This window comes from Barbus barbus, assembly GCF_936440315.1.
Source record: "Barbus barbus genome assembly, chromosome: 30".
Classification (NCBI taxonomy): Eukaryota; Metazoa; Chordata; class Actinopteri; order Cypriniformes; family Cyprinidae; genus Barbus; species Barbus barbus.
The window spans coordinates 25,695,099-25,715,200 of NC_136758.1; the positions used below are offsets into that span (position 1 = coordinate 25,695,099).

A 20,102-nucleotide genomic window follows, 5' to 3' on the forward strand; every position below is an offset into this window, starting at 1 on the left:
AGAGCCATGGTGTTAAAAATAACTTTGCTTTCTCTCTCAGTAAGCCCAAAATCTGCTCTGACCCTCAGAACATTCCAACACACTTATTAGACGCTCTCTGGAGGACATGATTCTGATTGGTTCAGTATGGCATTCTGGAGTCAAATATTCATTTAATGACTGTATAATTTATGGATAATTATGTTTTATTTAGTGATTCAGCAAATAGTCATGTAATAAACAGGTTAAATGTACAGTCAGCCAGTAATTACTGCAAACTAAATGGCTTCACATCAGGGTTTATTTTGCCATAATCACTAACATACACCATCCAGAACATAATCTGAACTATCATTTGGGGTCAGTACTTAAGTGTTAATATTTTAATTTAGCAAGGATGCAGTAAATTGTGAGAGTAAGAAATTTATGTTACAAAAATGTATATTTCAAATAAATGCTTTACATTCATCATTACAGATGGATCCCATAAAAGCACAACTGTTTTTAACATTGATAATAATAAGATGTGTTTCTTGAACAGCAAATCCGCAAATTAGAATGATTTCTGAAGGACCATGTGACACTGAAGACTGGAGTAATGATGCTAAAAATTCAGCTTTGCATCATAGAAATAAATTACTAGTTAAAACATTAAAAAAGAAAGCAGCAATTGTAAATTGTAATAGGGTATTTCACAATATTATTTTCGATCAAATAAATGCAGCCTTTGTGAGACTTCTTTCCAAAAAAATAAAAATCTTACCCATCCCAAACTTTTGAATGGTATACATGTACACATAAATGAATATGAATAATACAAAAAATGAATAAGATGCATTTTCTGGCTGGAGGGCCACAACTGGCACACTGTTTCTCAAAATAGGCAGCAGAAGACGCCCCATTAAAGGGCAGAAGGGAGAGAGAGAGTAAACTCAGTAAACAGGTTAAGAACCTTGCTTTCTTGACAGGCCACATAGGAGCTGTCTGAGTTCTCACACAGAGAGAAGAGTACAAGTTAGAGAGAAGGAGTGAAAAAATGACAGAGACGAGGACGAGTCAGGTGGGCTGCATCCGGAGGACACGTGAACTGACAATGCACCACAGATCTGAGTGGAAAATCTGGGATGAGCACCAGTGCCAGATATGGATAGATGATGGAGATCCGCAGCTGCGGTTCTCACAAAAGGGCTGCAGGTCTGTTCTGTTTAAGTCAATGAGAATGGAGCAAAACAATGATAAGTGCAAGTAACAGGACAGCAAGATAAATAGATCTATCAACCTTTTTACTGACGGCCCATACAGACATTATCCTGGAAATCTAGTAACAAAGCTACACAAGGTAAATGAAAATATGATACGGGTTCACTTGAAATGAGGATAGACATGGTTTTGTGTGAGTTATTTGCTGCTGAGAGCATGAAACAAAGTAACCGATAATTAATGCATTAATACATTTCAGTGTTGCCTTTCTGTTTATTTTGCACAATTAAAATGTTCAGTATTGTGTTATATTGACATTAAATATGACAACAATGGAAAGGAAAACCAGTTGACTTACAGGAAATGAAGAAAATTGCAGGAGGAAAAAAAACTAAGGGAATGTCCAAAGGGGGAAAAAAAGTCATTTTAAAAACGACTTGCACAAAAAATAAAATCAATAAATAATACATGCAAAAAGAAGTAATAAAGATGGAGCCTTGGAGAAAAAAGCAGGAGAGTGATGTCCTATTAAGGCAAGCATCTGATGCCAACCTCACTGCATGACGGCGAAACCACTGGAAACTCTTATCAGAGCTGCTGTGTTTACAGAAAAAGAGATTCGTACTGCCAAGACACTGAGAGAGACAGAATTCCACGCATTCCCTATATTTACATCGTGAGAGAGACTCTTCTAAGTTTACTTTGCACTAGTTGTGTTTGCAAAGGCGACTGTCACTATTACTAGTGCTTGTGCTGATTTGAATAAGCCCCAACACTAAGTTTTTTGTCATGCCAATAAAGCACTGTGAATCTGCACTGCCAGAAAAAGAGAGCACTGAATGAACTGCAACAGTTTCCCATGGCTAGGCGGTCCAAAGTCATGAGCTGTACTTAAAATCCTGCAATTTTCCATATAAATGCGTAAACAGTAAACACTGATGGCCTTTAGCATGACCCAGCATTCCTTTCTCTTGCGTCTATTTGTCAGTCTCGCGAGTGGAAAGGGGGTGGACAAAGCAGCAACCCCCCCCCCCCCTCCAACCCTTCCGCAAACAGGCCACTTACAGTGATGACTACTAGCAGCTATTTTCTCTTTCCACAAAGACAGACATAGAAAAAAAACTCAGTTCACAAAACTTTTAGAACTAAGTGCTATTCACAATAAAAAAGGCAACAAAAATGAGCAGTTCTGGACAAATAAACTGGAGTATGTTGTCTACTGAAAAAATAAATAAATAAGAATAAGATCAAATAAAATGTCCAGCTGGCTTCAAATTCTTTTGTTAAGAGCATTCCAGACAAAGCACACATTTCCCAGACACTTCACATAAAGCAACTAGCTACATATAAAGAGACAAATAAAGAGTCAAAGATGTCAGCTTTCATAACACACACACACAAAACATAGAGAACAAGCGGTCAAAGGAAGGGAAGTAATCCTGCTTTAAAAGAGCACGGTTGATCTGTGGACACCATCTGCCCTGAGTGCAGACGGACAGAGAGAAGCGTCACGGCTTACTGACCACTAACATCTCTGACGGTCAGCTGTCAGCTGTCCGGCCGTACTATCACACAGCCTCATGTCACTCACACCAAGACTCTCACAAAGAACTGTCTCATTTCCTGGAAATAAGACATCACTTCCTATGAGGAGCAGAACAACTAGCAGTGGTGAACCACTTCCTTCAGGTTTTTACACCACATCCTGTTCAGTGGTTTACATCAAGCCTCAACTTCCTTAACAGGTGCTGTTTTTCTTAAAAGCACCTAAAATGACTTAAAAAGGTCCAGAATATACAACAAGCGTGAGAACAGCATACGGATGAAATTACTGCATCCCAGAACAACAGGATATAGATGTAGGCCTATATATATACAAATATATAATAGATTTTATTTGAGAAAATAAAAATAATTTGTATTAAAAATAAATAAAACAAATACAATTGATTTGCTACAATTGGACTTCTGGGAGCATTTACATGATGAGTCAAAATTATTTAATTAAGTTATTATTATTACTAATAAATTAATTATTTACATGATACTGTACATGAACAACCAGTAAATACACTCCCCAAAATAACTCTCTCTCATAAATAGCACTGGAAAATTTGTAATAATTTTTATGAATTGATTCTATTGGACAGTTTATCTCAAAAACTGGAAAAATAAATAAAAATAAATAAATAAATACACACTGCCCACCGAAAAATTTATATTCTGTCATCATTTCACCTGTCACCTGAATTACTTTATTCTGTGGAATATAAAAAGATATTTTAAAGAATGTTGATAACAGTTTTGGTTCCCATGACTTCCATTATATGGTAAAAAAAAAAATACAATGCAAGTCTGTTTGAAAGACAATGGAAACGGTTTTGTCACCAACATTCTTCAGAATATTTTCTTTTGTGTTCCACAGAAAAAAAGTCGTACAGGTTTGGAACGACTTGAGGGTGAGTAAATAATTACAGAATGTTCATTTTTGGGTGGACTAGCCCTTTAAGTTTCATAGCACCACAGTTTTTTTGTTTTAAGATCCCAAAATCCACAATTATAGCCTTAGACAAGCAAAGCCACATATTCATTAAAGCTCGTTTAATTCCCAGTCCAAAAAATAAAAAAAGAAGAATGAAAAACCATTGACGCTTATGCGTAAGGACGCTGACTAAGGCGTTTCCAATCATTATCTAATGACAGCTATTGACAGTTCACTCTCAGAGACCCTGAGGACCTGTCCGATCCATCAGGTTATCGTCCCGAGAGAGACGAAAAAGAGGTGGAACTTCAGGAATTCTGATCAATATCTGCACACAGTCCAGGGGAAGGTCAATAACTGGATTAATCACAAACGAACCAAGCTAAAACACTAGAGTGAAGATCTCAGGAGCTTCAGAATGACTGAGGGGTGTGTTTGCCAACGCGATAGAAGCTGACCTTATGATCACAATGAGCTCCAGGCCTTATTTTCTCCACCAGCAACTCATTCGAGCAGAAAACATGCACACCTGAATCAATATTAACCCAGATTACACAATCGCTTGGAGCAGAGCTGTGATGGAGAGGTTAATTCCCCATCCAAAACACCCCTGAGAAGACTCTTACAAGAAGAGACAAAACTTCACATTCTTAAAACCACAATAGCCTAAAGTAACTGATGATTTCCTTCACTTGGACAGTCACTGTACTTCATAAACTCGAGCCTTACAGTTGCTACACTGTAAGAAGAGGAAGCTGTGAACCACCACACAAAGGTCACTGAGTAGTTTACTACTGACTTCAGTGTTGGCTTCCTGGTGAAAGAGACCGCAGGAATGCAAGGGGGCTTTCTCCTGCGGCCTCCAGGATTCTGCAGATGGTGATCAGCGATGTGGTCGAGGATCTGGGCTTGAGATCTCGCCTCAGAAGCTGCAGTGCTGTTCATTCCTCTGGGAGCTCCTGAAATTCCAGGCGAAGATGGACGATCCTGGCGATCCCAAGAGGCTGTGCAGCTGTGCCCCACCACACCCTGAATCAGAAACCCTTCAAGCACCCTCAGGATCTCATGACACACTTCGGTTATGTTCAGGATGGAATATTAGAATACTGTGCAATAGGGCTGGGCGATAACCCGATAACGATAATTATTGCGATATAATTTTTCTCGATAAAAGGATATGAAGTGTTCGATAAATGGTCGATATAATGTTTATGCGCCAAAAGTGGAACGAAACAGCTCGACTAATTTGAAATCGCGCCACATTGACCGTTTATCCGCTTGGATCAAAGTTCAAAACTGCCGCAGCGCGAGCTTTACTGGAGCAGACGTGATTACTCAGTCACGCGAGCGAGCATTGAGCAGCTGTGAGATCCAATGTGAAGCGCTTGAATTCAGCGATGAACACAAATGACTCTGTGATTTAAACTAATGTTAGTTTAAAGCCAAACAGGAGAAACACTGTGTGCAACGAAGGAGACCGTCAGAAGGCTTTTCAATCTACACCCCGCCATCATTTACCATGAATTTACTGTAGTAACACTCACTGCACCATGGTATTGTGGCAGAAATGTAGGATATTCATATTTAATTTTATTACAGGAGTTATGGTATATAATTAATTCATAGTGTTTGTATTTGTGATTAAGCTATAGCATGTGTGCATTTATACTGAATGTTTTTAGACTACTGTTTTTCATTCAAATAGACTACCAAAAAACCATATAGTTATATTTTTACCATGGTATTGACGTGTTATATGTGTGGTTTTAACTGTTTATCATGACTTAAAATGTAAGCTACTATGGGAGACCAATGCTTATTAAAAAAAACAAAAAAAAAAAAACGGTCAGAATAAATTTAACCATATAAAACTTGATATGGAATTTATGGAAATCACCGTGATATTTATTTGGCCATATCGCCCAGCCCTACTGTGTAGTATGGTATAATTCCTCATTTATTTTTAAACAGTATGCGGTATGTAAAAATATCGATGTTTCAAGCATTGGTATGCTACAATTTGTCGCATTTTTAATTCAGCAAGTTGTGCAACTCCAAAATCTCAAAAAATATGGTTATTTACCATTTTAAATCCAATTTTGAGACCAAAAAAAAATTATCTGATCAAATTGCACAAAGGAGTGGTTGATATTGCTTCTGATACATCCACTCCCCTTGGACATGGCAGGTCAAGTTAAGCACACAGCATTGTGGGATACCGCAGAAACAGATTTTCTTCCAAACCAGCACAGATGCAAAAACATCTGCAGATATCATCTTGGTTTAACAGTATGGCAATCTGAACACAACCCACCCAACACTACAAAACCATGCCAAGAGCACATTAAAGTTATATTTCACTCCAAAATCAAAAGAAAAAACAAACAAACACAACAACAAGTGAAATTATATTTTGCATAAAAAAATATAAGCCTATGTTTTGGGCTATTAAGATATTTTGCATTGAGACATTTCTTCCCACAATTTTACCATTAACATTATGCCAAATAAATCTACTACTTACTGTAATAAGCAAAAAACAACAACAAAAAACACTGAGATATTATTCAAATTGTAAAATATTTACATAACACATTTGTACCTTATGCTGAAACTAAATACAAATCATAATACTGCAGTATTTTTCAATGCAATACAGTTAAAAATTTATATATATATATATATATATATATATATATATATATATATATATATATATATATATATATATATATATAAAAAAACATTACAAATAAATAATATCAAATAAAAATAGAATATTAAATAATCTTGACCAGAATCACTACTAGAAATGCAGGTTAAAACATTTTAATGGTAAAACATCTGGGCCATTTACAATAACAAGTCTTTGGTGGAGGAAATGTATTTAACTGTCATGAATTTGTCACAATGCAAATCATCTTAAAAGTCCTAAAACATGCCTCATGCATGAGTCTTTCTTGTGTACATTCAAAAGCCATGTATTACTGGCTTTAGCTGATTGTGAAATCTTTGTCCAGATCAAAACAGCCATGACGGCAGTGCAAAAGAAATCAACTGTCCAGTGGTAAGGTAACCTGACAGCTAGTCGAGAGAATTTCAGGCAACATGAGGAAGTAAGTGTAGCCAACATAATGAAAACTTTATGTAAATGAGCAGCAAATCAATGCATCAACCACCAATAAGAGTGAAGCCACTGGAGCTCACATGATCAGAGCCGAGCCAGACTGCAGATGGAAGTGCTGTGGCTGTCAGAGCCTCATAAGTGACAACGAGGTGTCAAAATCCCAGACACGCCGCTGGGTTCTCAGAGGAATATGAGTGTTATATGTCTCTCAGACGCTGGGCAGACTCGCTCATAGCCAGACGCTGAGGGGAGGTGCTAAAAATACCCTGCATTCAGGAGATGGTTGCTGCTGGTCTGCTGGTGTTCAGAGAGCTGGTCCGGGGTGTGTCACATACCTGAGTGCATGAGGAATGAAAGTCATGTGGGAGCTGAAGCGCTGACCTCTGGTAAACAGGTCGGTGCAGTGGTCAACACTGCGCTCAGCTTACAGACATAGAGTCCAGTCGATAGGAGCTGAACAAGCAAATATTCACATTTTTCCTTATAAAGAAACAGAACGGTGACACTTTCACTCTATATTTTGATTGTTTTGAAACAACATCACAATAAACTGCTATTAACTGGAAGGCAAATGAGTCTTTAGCCACCCGGACATCTAGTCAAAGGTCAAAAGGCCACATTAGAGAATGACAAAATGACATTTATTGTTTTGTGATAAAATGAACAGCTCGAAATTTGAGACCGTGTTTCATATTAAAAGTAACAAAGCCCAAAGCTTATTGTAAATATTTGATGGTAGGCATGCTACGAATAATATTTATTGATACTTTTGATAGCGATTTTGCCAGTCCTAGCATCCATACAGCTGGCGTTTACCTATTGTAGTTTATCCACGTTGGAATAGAAACTGACAGCCTGGCCCACACTAATTAAACATCATCGTTTTGCTGTTTGTTTCACTGTCAACTGTTCACAGTAGTCCTAATAAAGAAACATGATGAAGACCCTTTTTGTTCGAAAAAAAACAATAAGCTATTAATTGGAAAGGCAAATTAATCAATAGCCTCCTAGACATCTAGTCAAATCTCAAAACTGTTGTTTTAGACAGTTATTAAAGAGTGCATATCATAAAAAAAAACATATTCCTTCCTATTCCACATCTGGAATTTATAACACTCCACACAGACAATTTTATGGAAAACAAACAGCTGAAATGGTCAGAAAGACCACAGCAAGACCAGGAACATGTGTTAAGAAAGTACATGGGGTCAGCTTCAATTTTCTGTTGACTTCTTTTCAGTTGATAAGATATATTTAACACAAAACTCCAAATATGGAACCAAAAACACAAATTCTTCCTAATCACACCATGAAAACTCCAGCGCAGCCATGCGAGTGCATTTACATAAGAGATGTAAGATAAGAGGAACAGCTGTCTTAGCCAAAACGTGTCACAGTTTATCACTGAACATATGGTGTGAGCGCTGACTACCACTCAAACGCAAACAGCTTTAACTGGACAGCAGGAACGTAGATGGAGCGCATCAACTCAAGCACGTTGCTGCAGGGGAAAAACATGCGCTTTATGTTCTAACAATGAATAATAAGCACTTGAGAGAGTAAAAACACTCAGCAAAACTTGTGAGATATGTAACAGACTCGCTCAACCGTAAAGCATCCAGCATGGGGGGACAGAATGACAGGAAACTCACAGCCTGGCCCACAAATAGGCAACTTCCTTCATAAATGACAACAATGGAAGGCCCGCCCCTTTGTCGGTCCGATCTACTCAGCACCTAAAGTTTAGCTTTGGGTTTTACTATGGATTAGGTTATGTAACTATTCATTTCAAGCTTGAGTAAATCTGTCCAAAACTGGACAACACACTTAAACGTGGGTAAAAATGGAACTTTGTCTATTTTTCCCTTCTTTGGAAGGGAGTTGCCCACAGTATCGTACCCCTTTTAAATTGTCCAAAACAAATGTCTCACGGCCGGGGTGGCTAAACCTGTAATTACAGTCCTTATTTGAGTTCCCAGAGCGCATAATGTACGGCGCACGGACCTCTGCTGGGCAGCCTGCAATTAGTGAGACCAGAATAAATCAATTCCACTGGAGCCACATCTGAGAGGCCAGGCGCCTCCGAGCGTTATCCCTGGAAGTGTGCGCTCCATGTATAGAACGCAACAGCAACTTAGCAAGCAAAGGCATCACTGAAATGTCCTCTGTGATTGTTGAAATCAGAACAATTTAGTCACTTCCTGTGTTCCCAAAAGAATTCACATTCCCACAGACCAGCACACACAAATCATTTCCATGCAAATGTCGTGCAGCAGAAACAAAAACAAAAAAAAAGAGGAGGAGGACATGTAAAAACTAGGCCATTTGCGAGCAGAATGGTCTCACCTGTGGACATAGTGGAGCTGATGCACAGAATCGATTGCTAGAACCATCTCGGCCAGGTAGACTCGAGCCATGTCCTCTGGTAAACGATCCTCAAACTTGCTGAGAAGGGTCAGAAGGTCACCACCCACATAGTAGTCCATCACCAGGTACTGCAGAAGACAGATATATCAGAACTAAATAGTGTAAAAACAGTCAGACACGGAAAGTTAGAGCCGCCGATAGAGAACGATGGTGTGATATTGAACTAGACAGAACGACAGATAAAATGACAGATATAAAACGACAGACAGACAGACAGGCAGATATAGATAGGCACCCAGAGGGCAAAAGCCTACCAGGAAGTTGTCATCCTGAAAGGCATAGTGCAGCCTGGTGATCCACTGACAGTCTCCATTTACCAGCACATCCCGCTCCTCCCGGAAACACGCTGTCTGGAAACAAGACGACAAATTTGTTTACAAAACACTCAAAATTAAGCTTTTCTTAAACTAATTCATTTTGAGATGGAAAGACTCAAGAGTGTTTGTACCTCTGCTCTTTTCAGCATCTCCCACTTGTTAAGGATCTTCATGGCAAACACCTTGTCTGAACTTTTCACCTTTACAACTGCTACCTGTAACACACCGGAAAACACACATCTGACACCCGGCTCCTCCATTAAGAAAGCACGAGGGGATTTCTAGAGGTCTTGATAAGATAAGCCGCTTTGTGTTGCTTTTGTTCCATCTAGATTTCAAGATCACACATGGAAGTGGTTATCAGTGACAGTGGAGTGTACAAACCTTGAGTTACAGGGCTGGTCAGGTTACTACGGGTGTACACACACACACACCTATGAAATCATAATATAACTTGTGCTGAGGGAAGAAAGCATTCTTCACAAAATTCAAACTCATGGTTCAACAAGTAAAAACACAATCAGCTGGCAGCAATTCCATCTGAAACCAGTGACAATTTCACTGTCAGCCCAAGTCCAATTTTAATAACTCAAACTTTGAACTATGACTATGAAACCTGACCCAAGCCACTTTTTATGTATGTATACAATATAGGCATTTATGTTCATCACCAAAGTAGTCAAACCTGTTCATTATAAGGGGGTGTCCCTGTATGTAAGTGTATATATATATATATATATATATATATATATATATATATATATATATATATATATATATATATATATATATATATATATATATATATATATATATAGGACAATGTGAAATATATTTATTATTTATATATATAATGATTTATTAAATATTTAATCTTAAATATAAGATATAAAATATATAGTATATCATTATTATATATAATGTAATAATGACAGGTTTTGCTGTGCAAAAACAAAATTATAGAGAACATTGATCCAAACACATTCACCTAAATGGCACATTATGGATAAATAAAATGATGTTTGGTCCGGACGTTTAAGTGTAAGCATCATGGGAAAAGGAAGGGAAGTGGAATGGACATACACTATATTGCCTTAAGTATTGGGTCACCCCCTTCTAATGAACATGTTTGACTACTTTACTCATTTCTATGAGTACAAATCATAATGTTAAAGCATATAATGATATTCTAGGGAATTGTGTGCTTCTAATTTTATAGCAATAGTTTGGACAGGACCCTTTTCTATTCTAACATGACAGTGCCTCTGTGTATAAGACACGGTTCAAAAAAACATGATTGATTCAGTCAGTGTGGAAGAACTTGACTGGTCTGCAGAAAGCCAAGTCCTGATCCCAGCTGAACTCCTCTGGTGTGACTTTATATGCAGACCTTGAGCCAGAAACTCATCACCAAACACCAATGACTTGTATAGACACTATAAGGACAAAAGTGTTGGGACACCCCCTTCTCTAGAACAGAAAAAGGCACTAACAAAACTGTGGCAACAAAGATAGAAACATAATTCATGTATTTAAAAATTGTATTTCCATCTCTGTTGCAACAGTTTTGGATAGGGATGCACCGATACTGGTATCGGTATCGGGCCCGATACTGAGCTCCTGTACTCGTACTCGTACTTGTTAAAATGCCCCGATACCAAACACCGATACCACACAGCATGTGATAAGTGCCATATTCAGACAAAGAAATACAGACAACAGAACAACAGACAGCAGAAGGGAGTTATTAGAGATTAAGGATGTCTACGAAGTATATGAATTAAATACATGAATTATGTTTCTATCTTTGTTGCCACAGTTTTGTTAGTGCCTTTTTCTGTTCTAGAGAAGGGGGTGTCCCAACACTTTTGTCCTTATAGTTTTTGGCTCAAGGTCTGCATATAAAGTCACACCAGAGGAGTTCAGCTGGGATCAGGACTTGGCTTTCTGCAGACCAGTCAAGTTCTTCCACACTGACTGAATCAATCATGTTTTTTTGAACCGTGCCTTATACACAGAGGCACTGTCATGTTAGAATAGAAAAGGGTCCTGTCCAAACTATTGCTATAAAATTAGAAGCACACAATTCCGTAGAATATCATTATATGCTTTAACATTATGATTTGTACTCATAGAAATTACTAAAGTAGTCAAACATGTTCATTTGAAGGGGGTGACCCAATACTTTTGGCAATATAGCGTATATCTGTCTTGAATTTAAGGTGTCCAAGTGAAACAACGGTGTGATTTACTCCCTGCAATTAAATAAGCCAAAACAAGCACGCATTGAGAGGTCTGCACATTCCAGCCCGAGCCAGGATACAAGCATTATTCCAGACAGAAATCACGGTCTTCTCTCTTCCATACACTTGATAGGGATTTAAAATAAACCAAATCCCAAAGGCACGGACCTTAAAATTCAGTTTACAGTTGCTAAGAGAAGTTAGTCTCTCTAATATCTGATCGAAAGGACCCAGGGACTGGAAAGTGACTTTAAAATAGCATTCAGAGCGCTGGCACTGTGCCCTCAAAACACACAGCCTTACATGGGTCAAACTCCCACAATGCAGCCTTTGAAATAGAGTTTTGGAAAACGAATTATTACTCAAAAGACATTTAACTTCTGTCATAACATTGTCAACAATACGAGATGTGTGGGTGGACAAGAGCGAGCAATTCAAATGAAAACCAGGGGAAAAAGCAAGAGCAAGAACATTTGTTATTCACTCTGATCCATTGGTGTTCTGAACACTGATTAGTGAATCCTTGGAATCTTTAACTTTGGTCCTCTACTATTACCACTGCTGAAGTAGTACAAAAATAACCTAATTTATCACTAATTAACTAACTTTCCTTAAATGGAAACACATCACTGAAAATGTAACTTAAAAAAAAAAATTCAATAAGAAAGTTACATGTATTTAAAAAAAAAGACTGTTAATGGCATGAGGGTACAAGACAAAAGCGCACGTACACGTCTCCCAGCTATGAAACATTAAAATCAACAATCAATAATCGATTAAATTAATGTCGATCATCAATTAATCACTTATAAGAGAAGAACCAGAGATATTACGACAGATTTAAGCTATGCGCTCCAGCCTGGCTCCTGTCAGTGTCTTTATGAAACTAGGATCAGGGCGGCATGGGGTGGCAGGTCAAACTTCGACCCTTTGACAACTACAAAGAGCTCCGTTCAGAGAGCATGACACCCATCAGCATCTGCTCAGTGTAGCTCTCATTCTGCAGATGGTGATGGTGTCACGCTATGCAAACATCAAATATGCAAGAGTGAAAATAGGTTGATTTTGGCTGCTAAACTGTTAGCTCGGGTTAAACACTTTCACATTTTGGACAGGGTAACAAACTGTACTTTACTCAGTTTATGACACATAAAATAACTTGGCATGCCTTTGGGTCATGAATGAATTCTTTGCACAAAAAAACAACAATGGCACCACAAGGGTCCTGGCCACTTCTCTGGCACTTAAACGACTGACTGGCTGCATCCCAATTCACATACTTTTACATTTTGTAGAGTATGTACTTCACTGGTAAAAGCACTGGAAAGTTCTAAACTACATACTAAAAATACTATTTTAAGGCAACCCAGCATAATACCAAAATTGTTCACTGCACAACATTTTATTAATAATAATAATAATAAAAAAACCTTATCAGAATATTTTTGGGTTACAACCCATCACTTGAGAGACACTTCTATATAGTATGGGAATTCAGATCCAGTCATTCACCAGAATCTCAACACAAGATGGACGCTTACCTCGCCGAAAGCTCCTCGACCAATGACCTTCAGGATCTCAAAGTCCTCCTTGTGCAATCGCATCTGTTTCACTTTACAGGTGAATGGTTTGGCTGTGGAGAGAGAGAGAAGAAGTTATTACTGAAGACGTTCAAATCCATCACTTCACGACGGTGTGCTCATCTTCTCGAAGGGATTTGTAGCAGTTTCAGTTACAGCACATTCAAGTCAAAAGTTCAGAGGCATCTCTGAGCAGGTGTGAAGGACAGATTTATGGTGTACTACAATAAAGTCTTGCAGGGATTGAGCTAAAAAAATTGGCCACGGTGACTTGTTTTCCACACATGATAAAATATTTCATGTCCACTTATTTGTTTATTTGGCAAGTAGAAGGATAATACACTCATCCTGCTATTTTCAAAAAATAAACCTGTTCAAGGTGGTATCAGAGGTTTTATTTTGCGATAATGAGCAGCTTACAGGCCTATACTCTCATTTCCCCTGACATCTAATTAGAGAGAAATGGCTTGTCATGGAAGTGTGGGTTTAATCATGAATGGCAGCACAAATTTGCCATTTACCCTGTTATTGTGACTGATCCTGACAGTGAGGTTTGTATCTAATAGACTGCAAATCATGACTGTGTCAATCACAAAGCATCGACAACAAGTATGGGGCTACTGCAGGATGGCTACCGACTACCTTTAGCAATGAGAATTAATTATTAGCCTAAACTATTTTATGAAGCACACAGAATATGATTCTGTGAGAAGATGTGCAAGGAGTTTCTATTGAAACCTGTGAAGAGGATGCACTCAACTCAAGGATGCATGTGATCACCATCCCAAATGGCCAAGAGCAATTAACACATTTGAAATTGATACATTTAAACCAATAATCAGGCTAATAAGAACAATTAAAATGTGTTAAATTAATGCCATTGTTTTCCTTTATTTCAATGTTTTTCTTTAGATTAAGCAGTCTATCCATGACCAGAATATCATAAAGAATCGGGGGTGGGATACTGACTTGGACGAGTAATTAACCACCTAGCAACCACCCAGAACATCCTAGAAGACCCTAGCAACCACTCAGACCACCTTTGCACTATGTGGCAAAATTTGCACTGGCAAACTCCACTTACATTTTCTTCCAAAACTTAAATGTATTTGAGTCCATAAATGATCTCAATAAGTATCAGATAAATGCGTATCAGTGCTGCTTATGAATGAACTCTGTATTGGTCAATGAAATTCACACTGAGTTCATGACTGCCAGCACTGGAGATCAGACACAAAGACAGATCTCTTTTCACTTGGACTGCATTAAATCCAGTCTCTTGTACAGACACCGAGCCTTGTGCTGTTCAGTTAACCCTGAAAATTAAAAAAACTGATGTAGTTAGCTGAAACCAAAGCAGACTCCAAAATACTGAAGTTACAAACATACTTTTAGGGCTGTGCAATTAAATCGAATTCGATTATCATGCGCATCTCGTCAGCCCTACATACTTGGTTTTAAAACGAACAGTTCACCCAAAAATGAACAAAAGTATTGCTTGTTCTCATTAAAAATGTCCACATAATATCATATAAACATATCACTCAGACCATTTATGTAAACTAAGTTGCTTGTTCAGAAATTACTATAATGGTTATGATGTCAAAACCATGAGTAGATAACATCTACATGACTGCTCATTTTTATTTATTTCAATTTTGTTATTGAATTTACATATAAAATGTATTACCTCAGTTACAAAATGAAACGGGGTGTCTGATAAGAGGATAAATAAGAAACAAAACAAATAAACAGCAACAAACCACCCACACCCACCACCCCTGCCAATGGCCACAAAAAAGAAAGAAAGAAAAAAAATTAAGACAAATGGTCCCCTATTAAGATTCTAATGAGAAGGCCCTGATGTTACAGTTGCGTTCTCCATATTATAGGGATATAGTATAGGCCTCCATATTTTGTAAAAGGATCTCAATGATCCTTTGGAAGAGTGTCCATTGCAATACCTCTCGCATCCAATCCTCATGTGATGGGGAGAGGCAACTGCTCATTTTTATGTATCAGCACCTATTAAGCAATCAACAATATTGTTGTTACTCATTTCAAATCTTAAGAGGTTATCTAATGCAATTTGTTTCTATGTGTTAGAGAGAAACTGAAAAACAGTCTAGGAAATTTCAATCAAACAGATTTGCTTATATCCCATCAGAAATCCTTCACTAATGGTGCTGCCTCACTTCTATGGAAACAACTGGAGAAAATATCTCGTCAAACACGCAACTCCAGATTCCATGTTCCTGTTGAAATCACCTGACTAGGATGTGCATTTACTGTCATGCCTTTGGCAAGAGTGTGCCGTTTCTTTACTAACAAACAGCAAGAGGTTCTAAACGTGTAACTAACACACTGTAAAATGACAGAAAGCAACAATAGTTGTAATAAAGATAAAGTTGCAATAAAGATCTGGGTTGGTGGCTGGTTTTAACCTCTGATCAATGAATAATCATTTGACCAAATCATTTAACACTACATCCTAATTGCAAAATGCAACAATATTATTCTAGTGACAAATAATCCACAATGAGTATGAAAATAAAAGAAAATTACAGTGGCTTAATGTGGATTTTGGATCAATGAGGTTTCACTGGAACTACCCAGAAAATCGTAATAGAAACAGAAACCAAGTGACAATCAAAATGTCTAGTTCCTTATTTTTGTAGCTGGTTAAGAATAGTGGCACAGCCAGTGCCAATTCCCAAAAAGCAGGATGGCCAACGCTGATAAAATATATATACTATAAATATATAGTATATCTTTTAATTTCCTGAAAATCTTCACTGATTGGTCAAATTTATTAGATTATCTGTCAATGCCAAAAATCTGCCAAGCATTTTATCACTCTATCAACACACTTACTTGGCAAGAAAGACACAAGATATACTGATTCTTTTTCGCGAAGAAGTAACACTTCAAGCTGCAGAGGATGAATTCCATTAGCCAAAATGTCAGGCAACTGAGTTGTTGATATGAAATCTACACACACAGCTTCGTGGGATATGAGCAAGATTACATGTAAACAATGCCGTGAATATAAAATGTTACCACCGTGTCAGGCATCCTTTTACAGGGCATTAGAAACAGATGGAAAACAGACCACCTGGAACTGCCATCACGGCCTCCAATGCATCAAACAGGGAAAGTGTATAAAGTCTATTTATAAAGGACAATTTAAAGGTCAAGCCTTCCAAAGAAGAAACTACACTGTTTCCAAAGTGTCCAAAACAACTCCAGCACACACAGGTCGGTGTTCATTAAAGATCTGAATGCAGAAAGCTCATTGTGTATATATATCACCGTCACAGGCTCCAGTGCAAGAGGACACAGAGCTGCAAATCAAATGAACCACACCATCTATCTCCAGCAATACCCAAGAGACCCGCATTAGGAGACCATATAAAGGCAAAGACACTGGCAGGATCATTAAAACACGATTTCCATAGAGGGAAAGACGCGCTTAAAGCCAGACTGCAGAAAGTCCTCAGAACGCATGCCGTGTTCAAACCTGCTCTGCTCAACTCCAACATCAAGAGGATTTTTACTGTGAAATGCCTGCATAGCGCAAACACCGGCATAGAATATATAGTCAGACCTCTTCAGCTTTTTTGTTCAATGTCTGTAGTGTTACTTCATATACATACAACTATTAATTTAAGACCCATTACATAAACTAAAAAAAAAACTAATAAATTAAAGCTACAACAAAAATAACTTGAAAAACATTGGTTAAAAATCTGAAATCAATAAACAAACAAACAAAAGAACCTGTACATGTCAATATAATGTGCAATGCAAAAATCCTAACAATTAAGTGTGAATTTATTGGGATAAAATATTTAAATTGTGTTTAATCTCAAAAGGACAAGACCATAACATTAGGTCATGTCAAAAAAGACAAAAGTAACATGATCTCCAAACATAAGCCAGGCAGATTTTCTGAAGATCAGTAATGTCATGAAACATAAACGGATTTTAACTCTGTGAAAAAACAACTACTGGTGTTTACACTAGAATTGTCATCTGCGAGAGAGCAAATAACAATGGAGGAACAAGTCTGGTCCTAAACCCAATCCGTTCAGGACAGACAAGATTATTTCCATCCCTAAAATCAAATTGGTCTTGCCAATGACACTCCTTGCGCATGACACTCCTAAGCAAGCATTGACTTGCTATAATACAGATACAAATAAGGACAGAATATAAAGGAAAATCTCATGATGAGGAGGATTTAACCTTTGAATACGAGAAACCTCCCAAAGTTAATACAAACCTAATCCCAAAATATGAGACCGGTTTTACCTGACAGCAAACCCAACCTGCGTAAATAAACTTGTCCAGTACATATGAAAGCTAGAACACTGGAAAAGCAGAAGTTGGGGCTGTGACAGTAAAACTGCCTGGGTTGTCAATTTAAACCAGCTGTCCAGGGAAACTCACTACACAGGGGGACTTCTTCAAATACCAGAGGGTAGTTGTTAGTCACCGTTCACCGAGTCAGCCTTTTCTTTCAAACAGTTGGGCCTGAACGGCATCTGTGACTTGCACATTCCTATAATGGCCTTAAAATAAAAGTGTCCAGGCCTCTTTCCAATCAGCAGAGAGAGCATGAAATCGACACACTAACTACTAGTCAACTGATTTGTTTAAAAGCACACTTTTATTTTATTTTTAAGGACGCCTGATATTAGAATATCTCTAAAAAGAATAGCTAAACAGCATCATTACCTGATAAAGCAGACAATATCAATGCCTACTTTTTCTAATACAGTTTGTACTTTTTTTGCCCATTGTACATTATTATAATAATTTGATGCCAGATTTGAGGTAACCCGAGGTAAATGTGTTCCTCATGAGTACAGCTTATAGGGTTTGAACCTACAAACTTTCGGTTACCAGCCCAGACTAGAATAGACTATTCAACACCAACAGAGACATTTCAACATGAACGCATTATGTATTTCTCATCCAGACTTTGTAAATCAAACCATGACGTCTGGAATGATGGATATTGCATGCACCATCTCTAAAACTGTCATCTGTCAGATAACTAAATTAAAGCATCCCATTTGAAGAATGTGGTCGTCCCAAGACCCTCACAGAGATAACACGTATCTGGCTGATGATCGGGGCACGAGTTAAAGCTTGTCCTGGCATCGTCTCCAACCAACCTGTGGTTGAAAGGTGTGCAAGGATAATTTTAGCCTAATGCAACAGAGAGAGTTGTTTACAGCATTTTAAAATACAGAATTGAAGTTTTATAACTAAAGAATAAATCAAATACCTGAAGAGCCTACAAATTCCTTCCATTACTGCAGCAGCTAAGCCCTGAAGAATATATGCAAACAATCTCAGAAAGCGCTTCTATATATCTAAGCATCTATGATTCTGCGAAAGACTGACAAGAAGAAATTAATTAAAATGCAGTCACTGTGTCTTATCACAAAGCATTAACCTAAAACATAGCATATTTTCAGCTTAAGATGTCTAGAAGTATTCTGGCCCCTACAAATATGATCTATCCTTAGTATTATTGTGTTACATACAGTGGATGTTTATTATTCTCATAATGCCACATTTGTTTGGTATACTGTGTGCATCAGTCAGGACTTCCGTTTCTATGAAAGGAATGTTTACGAATCAGGGCATTCAGGGTAGCTGTAAATCAGGCCACAAAATAAACAAACAAACAGCACACTAGGTTCTTTCACAGCAGAATGTGATGTGGAGCTCCAGTCATTTCCTGCTCAACTTAAAAACGTAACGAGTTTAAAGTCATATTCTTTACTTAAGCTGGGTCAGGAGGCCCCTAAACACACCCAAACAATGCAACTACTTTCCCATTACACTGTATATGTTTAGTTACATTACAGTCACATGATGGTCACTTTATAATACTTCCCAGCACAGTTATTAAAGGAATAGTTCATGCAACTTTGAAAATGTAGAAATTTTCACGCAGAAAATTTGTTCATTCAAATGTAGATGAGTTTGTTCATCAGAACAGATTTGAAGAAATGTAGCAGTGATCCTTTGCAGTGAATGGGTGCCGTCAGAATGAGAGTCCAAACAGCTGATATCAACATCACAATAATCCACACCACTCCAGTCCATCAGTTAAAGAAAAGCTGCATGCTTGTAAGAAACAAATCCATCATTAAGATGTTTTAACTTTAAACTGTTGCTTCTGGACAAAATGTGATTCCATAATCCATAACACTTCCTTCAGTGACACAGATCATCATAATCTGTTGTCCTCTCACACAAACATATTTGTTTAGAACTGTCTCAGACTGTTTTTGCTTGTAAACACTCCTTGATTTGTGCATAATTCTCCCCTGATCCAGACAAAGTGACTTTTATACGGGAGTAAGCAATAATACAGATAAAAGACCCTTAAGCAACAATTAAAATTTATAAACAATTTCATGATGGATTTCTTTCTTACAAACATGCAGCTTTTTGCTCCACAAGACATTAATTAATGGCCTGGAGTCGTGTGGATTACTGTGCTTTTATCAGCTGTTTGGACTTCATTCTGACGGAACCAATTGATGTAATGCTAAATCAATTCCAAATCTGTTCCAATGAAGAAACAAATTCATGTACATCTTGGATGGCTTGAGGGTGAATTTACATTTTTGTGTGAACACCTTTATTCCATTTACAACTTTACCACCACACAAGTCAACGTCATATGCTTGGAAAAATCCTTTGTATAATACAAAAGAGGGG

At 37.7% G+C, this 20,102-nt stretch overlaps 1 protein-coding gene across 6 annotated transcripts in view; it reads right to left on the reverse strand.

Moving 5' to 3' along the window:
* LOC306850387 (serine/threonine-protein kinase MRCK alpha-like) overlaps nt 1–20,102 on the reverse strand; it is a 58,718-nt gene that overhangs the window by 36,669 nt on the left and 1,947 nt on the right. For all 6 annotated transcript variants that reach the window (XM_079385994.1, XM_079385993.1, XM_079385992.1 and 3 more), the window contains exons 2-5: nt 13,317–13,408; nt 9,664–9,747; nt 9,470–9,565; nt 9,135–9,283 (exon numbers count right to left, since the gene is read on the reverse strand). In XM_079385994.1, the coding sequence (XP_079242120.1) occupies nt 9,135–9,283; nt 9,470–9,565; nt 9,664–9,747; nt 13,317–13,408 (421 nt within the window). The remainder of the gene's footprint in view (nt 1–9,134; nt 9,284–9,469; nt 9,566–9,663; nt 9,748–13,316; nt 13,409–20,102) is intronic.